The 18,147-nt window shown below is 40.8% G+C and overlaps 1 protein-coding gene across 5 annotated transcripts in view; it reads left to right on the forward strand.

Annotated features, from left to right (window-relative positions):
• The window catches only part of CCDC81 (coiled-coil domain containing 81), a 48,910-nt gene extending 34,646 nt beyond the window's left edge, over nt 1-14,264 (forward strand). For all 5 annotated transcript variants that reach the window (XM_003313241.6, XM_009423924.5, XM_063783369.1 and 2 more), the window contains 6 exons: nt 441-545; nt 3,568-3,740; nt 5,940-6,018; nt 6,248-6,468; nt 11,075-11,200; nt 13,732-14,264. In XM_003313241.6, the coding sequence (XP_003313289.3) occupies nt 441-545; nt 3,568-3,740; nt 5,940-6,018; nt 6,248-6,468; nt 11,075-11,200; nt 13,732-13,873 (846 nt within the window). In that variant the 3' untranslated portion in view covers nt 13,874-14,264. The remainder of the gene's footprint in view (nt 1-440; nt 546-3,567; nt 3,741-5,939; nt 6,019-6,247; nt 6,469-11,074; nt 11,201-13,731) is intronic.
• The last annotated feature ends 3,883 nt before the right edge of the window (nt 14,265-18,147 follow it).

The following is an 18,147-nucleotide window of genomic DNA, read 5'->3' on the forward strand; positions in this document are numbered from 1 at the left end:
CTGAATTTTAAAGGTGGAATTATTGGATTTATGTTTCTTTATTTCTGATAAAATATAACTCTGGTGAAGGCTTTTACCCTTCAGATTCATGTCCTATTTCAAGCAAAGACAGAATGGCACTTTTACACTTGCTGTATCCAGATTTATGTGGTGTCTAATAATTGACCCTGCTGCCTGCCCTTTCCTGCATTTGTGATGAATTCTTCCATTCCTTAGATCCCTCTAGTGGTGGTACATAAGGCCAAGAAAAGGAAATAAAATACCTTTCCCAATCTACTTGTATAAATCTATAGAGATATCAGAAAGTACCACTGCCTCCAAAAGGCAGGTTTCTACCATGGCTGGATTATTTTAATGTAATAGAATTAAAATTTTTGGGGGCTCCACTTCAATATGTAATTTAAAATTTAAAAATAAACTTTTTTTTTTTTTAACAATAGATGAAAAGTCTGGCTACTAGAGAACAGAATCAGAAAAATGCTGCCTATAATCTTGGAGTTGCTGAAGCTATAAGAAACCACAAGAATGAGAAACCGGAATTTTATGTAAGTCTTTTAAAAATTTCTGTTGCTAACACCTGGCCCATCTGTGAGCCTTTGGATCCACTCCCTGTGTTGCAGGTTGTGCCTTATTTTTTATTTTTATTTTTTGAGACGGAGTCTTGCTCCGTCACCCAGGCTGCAGTGCAATGGTGTGGTCTCAGCTCACTGCAACTCTGCCTCCCGGGTTCAAGTCATTCTCCTGCCTCAGCCTCCTGAGTAGCTGGGATTACAGGCACCCGCCACCATGCCCCGCTATTTTTGTATTTTTAGTAGAGACAGGGTTTCGCCATGTTGGCCAGGCTGGTCTTGAACTCCTGGTCTCATGATCCGCCCGTCTTGGCCTCCCAAAGTGCTGGGATTACAAGTGTGAGCCACCATGCGCAGCCAGTTGTGCCATTTTTTTTAAGCAGCGGAGTTGAAAAGTGGGTGGTGCAGTTTGAAGCTTTCTTCTAGGGCAGGTGTTGTCCAGTGTCTATAGCCACACCACTCACATTCACTGTACCGTTCCTACTAGTCACTGCAGGTCTTGTTAATTATGGTAATTCTCAACCAGGACGTGGGATGGGTGGAGAGGAGGGAGCAGTATACTACTAAAGTCCAGCCCAAGGACCTAAGAGAACCAGCAGTATCAGCATTGCCTGGGAGCTTGCTGGAAATGCTGAATCTAGGGCCCCACCCCAGACTCCCTGAATGGGCATCTATGGTGGAATAACATCCCCAGGTGATTTGTATTTGCATTAATGTTTGAGAAACTCAGATTCAGATGGTGGTGAGCCAACTGCTTCACTGCTTGTTTTAATGTTTTCAATCATCATGTGCCTACCTTTATTTCTGCCTGAATCTTCCTCTTTATATACCACCATCTAGGTAGTCGACACTCCGGACATAAATCTAATAAAATATAATTTATTTATTCATCATCAAACATTTATTGAATTCCTCCAGGCCAGCCACTGTGCTGGTGTCTAGGAATACAAGGTTCCCTCTTCTGAAGAGGTCTCTAGTGGGAGAGACAGACACTTAAAGAGACAACTGTGTGGTATAATAAATGCGATGATAAATCTCTGAAAAAGGGCACTATATGAGCAAAAGAGATTCATTAACCTAGACCAGAGATCTGGAAAGACTTTCTGACATACAAGAGTTAGGTAAAGAAATCAAGGGAGGAAGAGCATTCCAGGCAGGGAAACAGGGAAGGAAGGAGAGAGCGAGCGAGCATGGGGCTTCTGAAATTTAGGCATGATCTTTCTCTCTCTTTATATATAAGCTCCAGATTATATTTATTACTGCTGTGTATCTCTTCTTTGATATATCTATACACATCTTAAATTTAAAAAGACCTAAACAGAACTTTTGATTCCCTCCTTAACCTGTTCCTTTCTGTCTTCTCATGTTAGTAAGTGGCATCACCAACCAGCCATTTTTGCACAAACCTGTATCTAGTCATGATCACAGTATTCCTTTCTCTGTTCCTGACTTCTGATCATTTGCAAGTCCAGTTGCCTTTACCTCCAAAATGTATCCAATATCTGTCCAAATGTCTTCATCTTTAATGTTGCCACATTGAAAGTGTTGCCAAGCCACATTATGCTCAACTTCTCCAATACTTCCCTTAGATTCACTGCTTGCATTCTTGCTCTCCTATAATTTATTCTCCACACACCAGCCAAAGTGATATTATAATATTGTTAACCAAAACATACTATTCTCCCATTTAAAACCTCCACTGGCCTCCCATTGAGTTAAAATGAAATTTAGACTTCTCACCTTCAACTATCAAATTCTACACGCTTTGACTCCTGCCTTCCTCTTGGTCACTATGCCTTCTCCTTTCCCTTGGTCACTATGCCTCAGCCACAGAGACTTTTTTTCTGCTCATTGAACATGCCTAGCTTGTTTCCATCTAGTGTCTTTGCACTTAATGTTCCTTCTGTATGGAACACGGGTCTCCCTGATATTTACAGTGAAGGTGATTCATTTTCTCCATGGAAAAGCCTTCCCTAATAACCAACCAGTTTAGCTCTTTTCCCACCCAGCCACTTGCTATCATAAGGGCTTCCTAGCACTTAGCACTATCTTAAATGACCTGATGTACCGTTTCTTGCTCATTGTCTGTCTCCTGCATCAGCATGCAGGCTTGATGAGTGCGAAGATCTCTGTTGTTGCTCACTGTTGGATCACCAGGGTCTAGAATGGCCAGGCCCACAGTAGGTATTCAGTTTGCCCTCTTTTCAGCTCCTCTCTGTCCTTGCATGATTTCGCATGCACTCAGAATTCCTTCTTCCTTCCATCTGGATGTTGTAAATGCTAACTCACAACCTACTCCAGGAGTCCTTTTTCATCTCTGTCTCAGCAATGGGATTCCAGTTGAAACTGACCCAATAGTCCCACAGACAGGTTTTTTTTTGTTTTTGTTTTTGTTTTAAATAAACATAGAAATTGACCCTTTTGGTCTTAAAGCTTGAAACTTAACATTGTTTTATCTGAGTTTCTTCCTCAGAAAAGAACCACTAGGCCTTCCAAAAAGTGTCAAAGAATTGAAACTCACCAGATGATTGCATTCAGACAATGAGCCAGGCCCCTCCATTGACCATGATTGCTTCCTTATCCCTCCCGAATTCTGGTTTTCCCATACATAGTTTCAATTCTTCCCTGCTATATAAACCCCTACTTTTAGTTGGTCGAGGAGATGGATTTGAGACTGATCTCTCATCTCCTTGGCTACAGCACCCAATTAAAGCCTTCTTCCTTGGCAATAATCATTGTCTCAGTGATTGGCTTTCTGTGCTGTGAGCACCTAGACCAAACCCCTGGTGTTTTGGTAACACAGTAGCTCAGCTCAGCTTCATCCTTGAACACACTCATATGATTCTATGGGTTACCTCAACACCAGCTGGTCCGTGTGTTGAGGGCTGGGCAAATATTATAAATTAAGAAATACTTTCTGATTTATTTTAGTCTTCTGAATTATTAACCTTGTTTTTCGGTACTCTAGCATAAATGAATTGCTTCTCTTTCATTCTAGAAATCCTTCCTATTTGACAAACGGCCACTCAGCCCTGCGCTTAATGCTCTTAAGCAAGAGGAATATTCCCGGAGTCTCCTGAAACAAATGGATAACAGACAGGACAACGAAATAAAGCAAAGACAATACAGAGAGTTGATGGACCGCCTGGAACAAGTGCAACTCACAGAGGAGTGAGTCCAGCTACACACGCTCTGACAAATGGATTTGGAATTTTCATGTGAAGTTACTTTTCATGTAGGATTGAATCAGCATTGGTAGTTTCATTAGCACACTGTAACCAACTGAGCAAACTAACCCAGTTAGCAGCCAGTAATGAAATGGGAAAAGTTCCCTCGTCCCCCTCGCAGGGCGTGCAGTGGGGGTGTGGCTTGCTTCTTCAGTGCCCTGCTGCTCAAACCTCTAGGAGAGCATACAGATGGGCAGGCTGTGGGGCTCTGGCCACATAGCAGTATCTAGGGGTGAATGTTTACAGCTCCTGAAGCCCCAGTGGGCATGTGTTACAGAGTGCTCTTTTAGTTTAGCCATCTGTAGGTGGCTTGTGTTAGTCAGCGCAATAGACCCGTCTTATCACAAGGAGAGGGTTTTCTGTATCCGAGGGTTCTTGCCTTGGTGTACCAGAAGAATTGGATCACACGTGGGCTTGGAGAATGAGTGCAAGGTTTTATTGAGTGGAAGTAGCTTTCAACAGATGGATGAGCCAGAAAGAAGATGGTTTTCCCCTGGAGTCGGGCTGCTGTGCGGCCCGGGTTCCCCTCCAACCACCCCAGCCAAACTCCACGTCATTCCACTGGTTGATGGCCTGCTGGTGTGCTCTGGACATCCTCTCAGCATCCAGCCACTTGTGTGTTCCTCTGCTGATGTGTTTCTCTCGACGTCCAGCCGCTTGTGTGCCTGCCTGCTAGGGTCTCGGGGGATTTTTATAGGCACAGGATGGGGGTGTGGCAGGCCAGGGTGGTCTTGAGAAATGCAACATTTAGGCAGGAAAACAAAAATGCCTGTCCTCATCTAGGTCCGTGGGCACAGATGGAACCCTAGCCAGGGACCATGCCCTTTCCCCACTTCCATATCTTTTAAAGGGACCACGCTCTTCCCTTCCCAGCACTTCCCTTCTGTATCAGTACCACAATTTTTTATTACAAAAATGAAAAAGCTGTCATAGTTATCATTATAGTAGTGATGGTCAATCTGTAATTACTATAATATAGAGCATCATCTTGTATTGTTTTTGCAATCGCCAATACCAGTAGATGAAGAAAGGGACTCGTCTTGATCAGCTGTTCTTAGCTATTAGATGTTCAAATGACCTCATGGCAAAGCTGAGGTTTTATTATAATTATGTAGGGGTGTCCCATGGAACCTGAGGGCAGGAATGTACAGGGAACATAGGAAGGACTGGAACCAGAGACTAAAAATCCATGTAGAGCGGCTTTCCTTCTGCTTACATACATATGTCTAAGGGGGCCCACATTTTTGCTGCTGAGATTGGGAGAACAACTATGGAGGCCATTATAGTGTGAACAGAAACTCCTAAAACAAATAAGAAGCAAGTTTCTGTGATGAAAAAAATCTATTTCTATAAAATGTATGTGTTCCATTATACTCACTTGAAAGATCATATATGGGTTCTTTAGAAGTTACATATAATAGAACCATAATATTTAATAGGATAGGTAACTTAAGAGATTTCAAAATAAATCAGTTTATAGAATGAATAGTCACTTCCTGCTTTCTTATGTAGATTTTTAAAAGAACTGGTGGGTGTGGGAAGAGGTGGAGTGTTGGTGATGTGTCTGCTGTTTTAGTAGTAAGGCATTTGGACAATATGGTCGGTCACCTGCCTATACCTGTCCTGTTTGTCCTGTGTTCAGCACATTGTTCACTAGCGTATGGAATTTTTTTTTTTTTTAGATGGAGTCTCTCTCTGTTGCCCAGGCTGGAGTGCAGTGGTGTGATTTTGGCTTACTGCAACCTCCACCTCCCAGGTTCATGCAATTCTCCTGCCTCAGCCTCCAGAGTAGCTGGGATTACAGGCACCCACCACCACCCCCAGCTAATTCTTGTATTTTTAGTAGAGATAGGGTTTCACCATGTTGGCCAGGTTGGTCTCGGACTCCTGACCTCAAGTGATCTGCCCACTTCAGCTTCCCAAAGTGCTGGGATTACACACATGAGCCACTGTGCCTGGCCGCCTATGGATTTGAATTACTCTTTTCTTTCTTAAAATGAAAGCTACCAGAATAAAACATCAATTTTTATTTACCAGACTCTTGTTCCTATTTAATACTTATTAAACATGTTTCGATGATGTTAATCCATATTACTAAAGACTGCAAAACTGTGGTCCATCTTCTCTTGTTCTTAACTGCCAGACTTGCTGCGCAAAGAGCGAAATTTTTAAAAGATAAGATAGAAGAAACACAGTGTTACAAGAGAGCTTTGGATGCACAGGTAAGGGGACAGACAAATATTATTGTTTTTAAAATTATGCAATGCGTCAATAACATCCTAAAATATGTGTAAGTTGTTAACGAATATTTTTATGTGTTATGCATTTGGTAGTTTTTGTGCCCCGCATTCCTTCCTGTAAGATACTGGTATTTTACCACATTACAGGGTTGTGCATAAAGCTTATTCCCTGGTAGAATGATAACCTGCATTATGTGTATCTCTGTTTAAGATAAAGAACAAACCCTCCCGGCTGCCCCCCTTTGAGCCAGACTCCTCCGAGCCCATCTTTGGTAAGAATGAGGGTGAACTGATGGTGGAAAAGCAAAAGCGAGAACAAAATTACATGAAACACCAGCTGGAGGCAGCTGCTAACCACAAGAGGAAAGCCATCCTGCATCAACTAGTGGACCAGAGGTGGGATTTGCAAATGCTTCAGAGGACACAAAGAGAGTAAGGAGACCCCTGATCTTTCTCCCTCCACTTCTCCTCACTTATTCCGCTTCCTTTATCTCTCTTTTTCCACCCTGTCCCTGCCCTTCATCTTTCTCATACAATAGTGGAGAAGTAAGAATAATAGCTAACACACTGAGGAGTTATTTGTGCAAGGCATTGTTTTAAACTTATTACATGCTTCATCTTGTTTTATCCTAATTCATTATATGAAGAAAATGTTATTAAATAAATTTTTAAAAACCTCTCTTGACACTTTAGTGTTTTCCAAAGTGGCTGTACTACTTTACATTCCCAACCAATAGCATATGAGAGTTCTAGTCCTCCCCATCATTCCCAGAACTTGGTGTAATCAGTCTTTATTTTATTTTATTGATTGAGACAGGGTTTTGCTCTGTCACCCAGGCTGGAGTGCAGTGGCATGATCATGGCTCACTGCAGCCTCAACATCCTGGACTCAAGCAGTTCTCCCACCTCAGCCTCTGGAGTATCTGGGACTATAGGCGAGTGCCAGCACACCCAGCTAATTTTTAAACTTTTTGGGGAGACAGGGTCTCACTATGTTACCCAGGCTGGTCTTGAACTTCAGGGTTCAAGCAATCCTCCTGCCTCAGCTTCCCAAAGTGTTGGGATTACAGGTGTGAGCCACAGCACCCAGCCTGATCAGTCTTTTTAATTTTGGCTGTTCTAACAGGTGCATAGTGGTGTCTCATGCTTTAATTTGGATTTCTTTAATGACTAGTGATGTTGAACATCATTTCATGTGCCTATTTGCCATCCGTGTATCTTCTTTGGTTAAGGGTATAATGTATCAATCCAAATCTTTTGCTTATTTTATAAACTCTTTTCTTATTGTTGAGTTTTGAAAGTTCTTTATATATTCTGTGTATAAGTCCTTTATCTGATATATTTGTAAAGCCTAAACATGCCTGAAAGGAAGATGTCTTTCCCACTGTTTAAAAAAAATTATTCCCTTAGGTAAGCATTCAGCTCCTCTTTAGCCTCTGTTTTATAACAGCAGAACCACCATCACTTGTCCCATAGTGGGAAGCAAAGTGTGCTTTCCATAGCCAGATATGGGACCCTCTGTATTTGTTGCTAAGACTATTGCTACTTCCTCTTCTGCTTCTATCTGTTAGCTTCTCTAGTTATTTCCTAAACTTGGAGGGTTAAAGTGTCACTTTTAAGTTGTATGACTTGGGCCAGATCACATGTAAGGTCTCTGAGCCTTATTGTCCTCATATGAGAAAGAAGGATAATCACATCTGCCCCTCCTAACCTTACTGGGAGAATTAGATGAGATTATGTATGTGAGAGCATTTTCGGAAACTGTAAAGCTCTGAACACATCCCTGTTTCTGTATTGGTCAGATCCTTGTTTTCTATTTACATATTCTTTACTGGTTATGGCAGATTCTGTCACTTCCCTTATCTTTTCCAACTCCCTGGTCCTTCTCTGGTTCATCTTAACATGTGATCTCAGATTCTCTTGTGACTCATAGAAGGCCACTTTCTTTCAGAGGGGATAATTTAGTCAGGGTGATCCAGACAGGACTGCTAAGCTATTTATACTTGTTTTTTTTCTTTTTGCTCTTATTTTCAAAAGTAACAATTCATGCTCATTAAAAGAAGTCAATTGAAGGTTAGCCGGGCACGGTGGCTCACGCCTGTAATCCTAGCACTTTGGGAGACCGAGGCAGGGAGATCACTTGAGCCCAAGAGTTTCAGACCAGCCTGGGCAACATGGTGAAACCCCATCATTACTAAAAATACAAAAATTAGCTGGGCGTGTTGGTGTGCGCCTGTAATCCCAGCTATTCGGGTGGCTGAGGCACAAGAATGCTTGAACCTGGGAGGCAGAGGTTGCAGTGAGCTGAGATTGCGCCACTGCACTTCAGCCTGGGCGACAGAGATGGCCTCAAAAAAAAAAAAAAAAAAAAAAAAAGGTTAATAATCTCCCCTACTAAGTAGCCAATATATATGTGCATATTGCTTAAATAGGAAAATTTTTAAAATTTTTTTTGTAAAAAATAATTTAAAAGTAGGTTACATATTAACCTTATTTATAAAAAAATTTAAACAATTTTTCCTATTTAAGCAATATGCACATATATTTTTCCTTCTACTTTTGTAAATGAAATAGTCTATGAGATCTTATATATTACTCTGCAAACTAATCTTTCTTTAACCTAGCAATGTCATATACAAGTCAGTACATATATATGAGATTCATTCTTCTTTAATAGCAGCATATTATCTATAATATAGATGTATAATAATTTAACTTTTGCATTATTGATGAACATTCAGTTTGTTTCCAGATATTTTGTATTAAACATTTTTAATATATATTTTTATACTGGTTCTTTTGTTTCTATCAGATAAATTCCCAAAAGTGGGGCTGCTGTATCTAGTGTACGGTACATCTAATTTTCCTTTTTTTTTTTTTGAGACAGAGTCTCACTCTGTCGCCCAGGCTGGAGTGCAGTGGTGCGATCTTGGCTCACTGAAACCTCTGCTTCCTGGGTTCAAGTGATTCTCATGCCTCAGCCTCATGAGTAGCTGGGACTACAGGTGCATGCCACCACTCCTGGCTAATGTATGATACATTTGAAATATTACCAGAAACTGACAGTTACATTTCTAAGAAGGCATAGCAACTTGCTTCTCAGCAATGTTGTGAGAATGCTAGTTGTCCCCTGCACAATCTCTGCCTCGTTTTCTTACTTTCTGGGCATTTAAAATTATTTTAACCTATCCTTAAAAAAATAACATAATAATGGCCAACAAGCAAATGAAAAAATGATTAACACCACAAATTATTATGAAAGTGCAAACCACAATCACAGTGAGATACCATGTCACATCCATCAGGATAGCTACTATGAAAAAAAAAAACACGCGTTAGTGAGAAGTAGAAACCTTTGTGTACTGTTGGTGCGAACATAAAATGGTACAGTTGCTATGGAAAACAGTATGGTGGTTCCTCAAAAAATTAAAAATAGAACTACTGTATCATCCAGTAATTCCCCTTCTGGATATGTATTCAAAAAAATTGAAAGCTGATCTCAAAAGATATCTGCACAGCCATGTTCATAGCAGCACTTTTTGTAACAGCCAAGAAGTAGAAGCATCCCAGGTGTCCACCGACAGATGAATGGATAAACAAAATGTAGTGTGGGTATATATATACACTGTACAATGGAATTGTTATTCACTTTTAAAAAGGAAGAAAGTTCTAACACGTGCTACACTGTGGATGAACCTCAAGGTCATTATGTTAAGTGAAATAAACAAGTCACAAAAAGACAAAATACTGTATGACTCCACTTATATGAGTTATCCAGAGAAGTAAAATTCATAGAAACAGAAAGTAGAATGTTGGTTGCCAAGGGCTAGAGGAGGCAGAAATGGGGAGTTGTTTAATGGGTGTAGTTTCAGTTTTGTAACGTGAAGGCGTTCTGGAGATTGGGTGCATAACATGAATGTATTTAACACTAAGTAACTGTACACTTGGAAATGGTTAAGATAGTAAATTTTGTTATGTGTTTTTTTAAACCACAAAAAAAATCTACGAAAAGAAAAATAACATGAAAAAAGTAATAGGTACTCTTCAGTCATTGAGCTCCAGTTACATGATAGGCACTGGCACTTCCTGTGTATCATTTAGTCTTTATAATAACCATACAATAGCTGTTCAATCAATGCTTGTTAGATGAAAAGGTGTGCCGTTTAAGGAAAAAGTGAGACAGTATAGAGGACATTAACTGATTTTTATTGGAGGATCCTGACACCCAGTGGTCGTTGCTACCTGTAACACAAAGCCCTTCAGAGCAGGCTACATCAACAGTTACATTTTGTGAAGCTCCTTCTAGATTGCAGTGAGAACTGACAGCAAAGGTTTCAGTTTGGCAAGAAATAGACACATAATCAGAACCAGGCTTAAGGTGATTCACAACAGTAGTGATGGAGTGTTTGGAGACCAGTGATAGAAACACAACACTGGGAATATCTCCCTTTGAAGACAGAGATTATACTGCAGTCACTTCTTCGATGACATGGCCTTCACCAAACATTCCTGTTTTATTTTCTTGCCTTCTTCACAATGTTAATGTTGTCTCTATTTTCTTTTCCCTTGCTTAGTCACTTGTGTTTATTTTCTCTTTTTGTGGACTTTCATTTGTATACCTATCTATTATGCCTTTTAATACGTCTGCAGTGACTGGTAGGCTGAGTACTGGCAGCTGACAGGCTGGACTAAAAGGAAAGATACAGAGTATAGGCAATCCATTTGGGATGATTCTTCAGATAAGTTAAATTAGCCTCAAAGGAAATTAATGGTTTTACAGGTTGAAGTTGTTAACTGGAAAAAGGTTTCAATCCTATTAAATCAAACCAGGATTGAAGATGAAAGACCTTTGACCCATAAATTATTCGAGAGCTAGGAATTTCAGTATGCTTTTACAGTGTTCATGCTTTTTAGTATATTTCAGAGTAGTGAACAAAACCAGAAGGTTTTTTTTGTTTAACATAAAAGGAATGGGGCTCCCAAATTTGGTGCATGCTCTTCCAAGTATTATGGAGCCAGGCTGTTCTTTTCTCTCCAGGCACTTGGCAGACAGAACCGCTGAGCTGGAGCGAGTAAATAGAGTCAACCAATGCTTACAGGAGGACTGGGAAAGGAGTGCTGCGATGAAGAAGCAGCGAGACCTGGAGGACAAGGCTTTTGAACGGTAATGCCTGATTGGAAACCCAAAATTCTCCTGCTCCTTGTGGGATAGCAACAGGTTTCAAGTGGAACTCCACTTGATTAGCAGTGGCTGCCTAGAGAACCTTGTGGAGAAAGCAAGTCTGTATTCCACGGGAAATACTGCCGTGATTGATTAGAAATGTCTGTTACAGACATGGGATTGGAGAATGCTGACTTGTATGCTAGGTATTTACTAACCGTGCTCTAATATTTGCCTCTGCTTAGGGTGGCTTTATTTGCTTTTTGTGGAGAGTGAAGATTCTCTTTGGAAATAACTATTTGGAAGTAGGGGGAGTGAGTTTCCAATCTGAACATTTTCAAGGCTTAGAGAATCGTTATTTAAGAGCAGGGTCAGGGGTTGTAAGATTGGCAATTGGAAAAGTAAGATGCCTATTATGGAGCCAACCAAGAGCATCTTTCTGAAATTATTATATGCCTGCCCGATCCTCAGCTTAAATATTCACATCACTACTGTTGTATTACATCTTGAAAAAAAATTAAAATACGAATGTAAGGTATGATTTTATAGCATGTTAAAAATGTGATGAAACAGATCAAGTCTATACAATCAAGTAACTAAAACCCAAATATACCAAAATAATAGTTTAAATTGCCAATTATCAATTTTTAATCATGGATAAAATTTGTAGAATGGATCTTGATCTGTAACTCTCCTTTTCCTTTTAGGTTTTCTTGTAAAGCATTTCTCACCTGTCTTTCTAATGAGTAGAACCCATATTTTGTGACAATGAAAGTATGAGTGATGACGTGGAAAATAGGTTCCAAAGGAGAAGTGGAGTCATTTGGCTTAGAGAAAAGGAGAGGAAAGGGCAGTTGGGGATTTCAATTTTCTCAGTGATCTGGGAAGGCAGGTAAAAGTCAGTGAGATTAATGCCAGGGAGATTTTAGTTGTGTCTGGGAAGAGTGCTTGGCCAACATGGTGATAAAGGACTGAGGAGACACAGGAAATAATGTTGAGTGGCAGGCTAACAAATCTACTCCTGGTATATCGTGGAGCAGACTTCTCTGAAGACCTAGCCAAGTGTGGACAGAGACTTGAGCACGCAGCAGTAGCAAGAAGGAATTGGTTGGTACAAAAAGAAAATAAAGCAAAAGTAAAACCAAAGTCCATATGTATGCAGTTAGCACATGATACTCTGTTCCATTACCAAGCCAGGTAGGTCTTCCCCTGCTCACTTCCAAGGTAGTTTATTCTTTTTTCTTTTAAGACTGCCCTTGATAATCCTTTTTTTTTTTTTGAGATGGAGTCTCACTCTGTCGCACAGGCTGGAGTGCAGTGACGCAATCTCGGCTCACTGCAAGCTCCGTCTCCTGGGTTTATGCCATTCTCCTGCCTCAGCATCCCGACTAGCTGGGGCTACAGGCGCCTGCCACCAGGCCTGGCTAATTTTTTGTGTTTTTTAGTAGAGACAGGGTTTCACTATGTTAGCCAGGATGGTCTTGATCTCCTGACCTCGTAATCCACCCGCCTCGGCCTCCCAAAGTGCTGGGATTACAGGCGTAAGCCACCGCGCCCGGCCGATCATCCTTCTTAAACGGAATTCTGGCTGGATGCCATGGCTCATGCCTGTAATCCCAGCACTTTAGCAGGCTGAGGCAGATGGATTGCTAGAGTTCAGAAGTTTGAGACCAGCCTGAGCAAACATGGTGAAACCCCATCTCTACCAAAAATACAAAAATTAGCTGGGTGTGGTGGTGCACACCTGTCATTCCAGCTACTCTGGAGGCTGAGGTGGGAGGATCGCTGGAGCCCAGGAAGTCGAGGCTGCAGTGAGCTGTGATCGCGCACTCCAGGCTGGTGACAGAGGGAGACCTAGTCTCAAAAAAAAAAAAAAAAAAAAAAAAAATCCACCCATGGAGAAATTTTGATGGGGTAGAGGAGCACATGAGGGACTGTTTTGCGTAACGAAGAAAAACTATCAAAGGGGAAAGTCAGTTACTACTGCCTCTTTATTTCTGCTTTTAGTTGCTTTTGTCTTCCTCTTTGTCTCCACTCCCTCTCCTGCCCTTAACTCTCCAGAGGCTTCTGGCCTCCTGGGATAGTTCATTGTAAGTCCTCTCAACTCTCTGCTGTTGTTAGCTGATAACCAGCAACTTAATGGTTGATCTGCCTCTCAAATACTGTCTCCCAGGAGCTCAACAGGTAGAGGTGTAATCCACGTGGGAAAGCAGTCAACAGAGAGGCTTTGGAGCCACTGTCTGCTGGCTGTGTGACCTTCGGCAAGTTCTCTGTGGGCTTGGGTGGTTGAGGCTGGGGAGGGGTAGGGTCAGACTGTTGTGAAGGCACAAGTCGCGGCTTTTTATTTAGTAGAGAACAACAAGCCAGCAGAAGTCTGGAAGCAGGGGATGCCAGGATGGGGTGAACTGCAGCATACAGGCAGAGAACGCAAGGTGTCACTTTTCTTTTGTGTACCTCCTGCCATACCAGCTTCCAAGTTGGGCCTCCAGGAGCTCCAGGAACCTGCTGATCGGCATTTGCTCTCCTCTCCTCAGGGCTTCAGACAAGCTGTTTCTCCTAGACCAGTGTGAGAAGTATCAGCGCTGCAAGCAATGCCAGAGGCGCACCTCCAACGTGGGCGAGAGCAACCTGTGGCCCCTGAACAAGTTCCTGCCTGGCTCCCGGTTGCTTGTGTAAAACTCAAAGTTTGGCTCTGCGTTTCCTGGGGAAAGTTTTTATCTTTTACATGTTTGGGGGTGATTGTGAAACTGCGTATTTTTACCTCAGAGAAAAAAATCATTGTTTAGGTTTGGTGCTTTCATTAGATTGCTTGTTAAGCCCTTATTGAATTCACTCCTGCTTTCCTCCCACCCCCAATTATTTCCTATACTAGTTTCTGATGGCAGTGAAGGTGTCTGAATGGTCCTGAGGGCTAGAACCTGCTGCACAGGGGCTGGGAATGGGATCCAGCTTCATTATGGCTGCTGGGGTGCTGCTGACCCAGCCCTGCTGCTGCCCCATGACTTTGTGTACAAAACTTTTTTCATCTGTAATGAATAGTGGCAATAATAAATATTTTCTAAGCGCCTGACTGTGCACGACAATTCATAACGGTACATTTTACCCCTCCCTCTTCCCCCAATCCTAGATTTTCCAGAGGGGTATATGTGTGAACATCACAGAGATGGGTTAGACTATTTACCCCCAGGAGGCCAGAACAATGCTCCCTGAGTTTTCTCATTGATGACATACCTGGGACTTTAGTGGGTCTTCCCAAGATATCATTCCCTTGTCCAGCTATTTCTACACCCTTGGAGTAACTGTGCACTGTGAGGTGAGTCTCCCACTACTTCACTTGCATTCATTCTTAAGCTGTAGGTGCTGTTCAAGAGGACTTAACTCCCTGTCAGAGGACTGACTTTCAGTTAAGGTATGGTTGTTCTCAACTAAAAACTTTCTTCATTTATCTTCATACTTTTGTAATGCCCAACCTTGTTTTTATTAACCCTGTTTTTAGACTCTCCCTTTTCCTTTAATCACCTAGCCTTGTTTCCCCGTGAATTGACTCTCCCTTAGCTAAGAGAGCCAGACAGACTCTATCTTGGCTCTTTCACTGGCAGCCCCTTCCTGAAGGACTTAACTTGTGCAAGCTGACTCTCAGCACATCCAAGAATGCAATTAACTGATAAGATACTGTGGCGAGCAATATCCACAATTCCCAGGAATTCGTCTGATTGATAACGCCCAAAGCCCTGAGTCTATCACCTTGTAATAGTCTTAAAGCCCCTGCACCTGGAACTGTTTACTTTCCTGTAACCATTTATCCTTTTAACTTTTTGCCTACTTTATTTCTGTAAAATTGTTTTAACTAGACCCCCTTCCCCTTTCTAAACCAAAGTATAAAAGAAAATCTAGCCCCTTCTTCGGGGCTGAGAGAACTTTGAGCGTTAGCCGTCTCTTGGCCACTGGCTAAATAAACCGACTCTTAATTTGTCTCAAAGTGTGGCGTTTTCTCTAACTTGCTCAGGTACAACACTTTCTTCTCCTCTCCCTGCCCTGTCTGACCAATTGAAGTAAAATAGAGTGAAGTCTAGATTTCTGAAATACAAAAGCTAAGAAGGATGTCTTTTAGACTATTTGCTTTCTGCCCGCCACATCTCTCCCTTGGGAAATAAGGGAAAGTTTTTGTGGGAAGATGTTTGTGAACATTTAAACTTCCATTTTGCCCTACAAATACAAAATAGGAATGTGTTGAGCCCTGAATAATTATGGAGAAAATATTCACTCAAGCTGATATTGGGCAAATTTTGTTGCTAATGTTATCTTTTTCTAGGAAAACAAGCATACCTGCTGATGATCACAATTTTTTGGAACGTCTTCCCTAATCTTTCTCCGTTTCTGCCTTTCATTTCCTCAAAAAATCATTCTATGGAGGGCCAATCATCATTAACCAATATTTAAAACAATAGGCTTTCCCCAAGACTGCCTGACCTGCCTGAATCTATATCTGCTGCACCCTTGAAGTAATTTGTTTCTAATATATAATAAATTACTATAATAGTGTTGTACTAATATTTTTTAAAAATATAGAATGCTGGCCGGGTGCAGTGGCACATGCCTGTAATCCCAGCACTTTGGGAGGCCGAGGCGGGTGGATCAAATCTTTTGACGAGGTCAAAAGATTGAGACCATCCTGGCCAACATGGTGAAACCCTGTCTCTACTAAAAATACAAAAATTAGCTGGGTGTGGTGGCACGCGCCTGTAGTCCCAGCTACTCAGGAGGCTGAGGCAGGAGAATTGCTTGAACCTGAGAGGTGGACGTTGCAGTGAACCGAGATCGTGCCACTGTACTGCAGCCTGGTGACAGAGCGAGACTCTGTCTCAAAAAAAAAAAAAAGAATTCCTTGTTAAAGAAAAAAAAGTTAATTTTGGTATGTTCAGGTGAGCAGGTTTAACTTCATAGACCTTTTCACTGGAGGAATTGAACTTACAATTTACTGTCATAGGTAGCAGTCAGTACTACAGTCAGACCCTTTAAAAACTATTTTTAAAAATTATATATTGACAAATTATTTGTAATATTTATGTTGTATATATTTATGGGGTATAAAGTGATATTGTGATTTTTGAATACAATGTAGAATAATTAAATCAAGTGAATTAAAATGTCCATCACCTTAAATATTTAACTTTTTGTGATAAGAATATTTAAAATTTATTCTTTTAGTGATATTGACATGTACAGTGCTCATTATATTCACCACACTGTGCAACAGATCTCAAAAATATATCAAAGTTGGCTTGGCGTGGTGGCTCATGCCTGTAATCCCAGCACTTTCGGAGGCCGAGGCAGGCAGATCACCTGAGGTCAGGAGTTCGAGACGAGCCTAGCCAACATGGTGAAACTCTGTCTCTACTAAAAATACAAAAAATTAGCTGGGCGTTGTGGCACGCACCTGTAGTCCCAGCTACTCAAGAAGCTGAGGCAGGAAAATCACTTGAATCCAGGAGGCAGAGGTTGCAGTGAGATGAGATCATGTCACCACACTCCAACCTGAGTGACAGAGCCAGACTCTGTCTCAAAAAAAAAAAAAAAAAAAAAATCGAACTTATTTTTCCTGAGGCTTTGTACAATTCAACTATCATCTCCTCATTCCTCCCATCCCCCACCCTCTGGGAACTATCATTCTACTCTCCACTTATATGAGTTGTAGATTCCACATATGAGAACATGTGGTATTTGTTTGTGTTTGGTGTATTTCACTTAGCATAATATTCTCCAATGCTATCCACATATCCTTTTTATGTCTTTAAGATCAACTATTTTTTAGCTTCCACATATGAGTGAGAACATTCAGCGTTTAACTTTCTGTTCTTGGCTTATTTCTCTCAGTTCCAGTTCCATCCATGTTGCCATAAATGACAGCATTTCATTCTTTTTCATGGCTGAATATTATTCCATTGTGTATATATACCACATTTTCTTTATTTATTCATCTATTGTTGGACACTTGGTTGATTCCATATCTTGGCTGTTGTGAATAGTGCTGCAATGAACATCTCTTTTGACATATTCATATTTGACTTCAAATCTTTGGGACAAATAACCAGAAGTGAGATTGCTGGGTCATATGGTAACTGTATTTTTAGTTTTTTGAGGAATCTTCATACAGTGTTTCATAATGGCTGTACTAATTTATATCTCCCACCAACGGTGTACAAGGGTTCCCTTTTTCCCATATCTTAGCCAGCACTTGTTATCTTTTATCTTTTTGATAATAGCCTTTCTAATAGATGTGAAGTGGTAGCTATTTGTAGTTTTAATTTTCATCTCTCTAATGACGTGATGTTGGGCATTTTTTTGTGTATTTGTTAGCCATTCACATGTCTTCTTTTGAGAAATGTTTATTCAGGTTCCTTGCCCATGTCTCTCTCTTTTTTTTTTTTTTTTAATAGAGTTGAGTTCCTTACATATTTTGGATATTAATCCCTTATCATATGTATGGGTTGCAAATATTTTTCTCCCAATCTGTAGGTTTTCTCTTCACTCTAGTAATTGCTCTCTTTGTTGTGTAGCAATTTTTTATTTTGATGTAATCCCATTTGTCCACTTTTGCAAATGTTGCCTGCATTTTTGGGTCAAATCTAAAAAATCATTGCCCAGACCAATGTCATGTAGTTTTCCCTGTGTTTTCTTCTAGTAGTTTTACAGTTTCAGGTTTTATGTTTATGTCTTTAATTCATTTTGAGTTGATTTTTGTATATGGTGTGAGATAAGGGTCCAATTTCATTCTCTTGTCTATGGATATCCAGTTTTCCCAGCACCATTTATAGAATAACTTGTCCTTTTCCCATTGTATATTCTTGGCACTTTTGGTGAATATTAATTGGCTGTAGATACATGGTTTCATTTCTGGGTTCTTTATTCTGTCCATTGGTTCAAATGTCTATTTTAATGCCAGTATCATG

Source organism: Pan troglodytes, chromosome 9 (genome assembly GCF_028858775.2).
Source record: "Pan troglodytes isolate AG18354 chromosome 9, NHGRI_mPanTro3-v2.0_pri, whole genome shotgun sequence".
Taxonomy (NCBI): Eukaryota; Metazoa; Chordata; class Mammalia; order Primates; family Hominidae; genus Pan; species Pan troglodytes.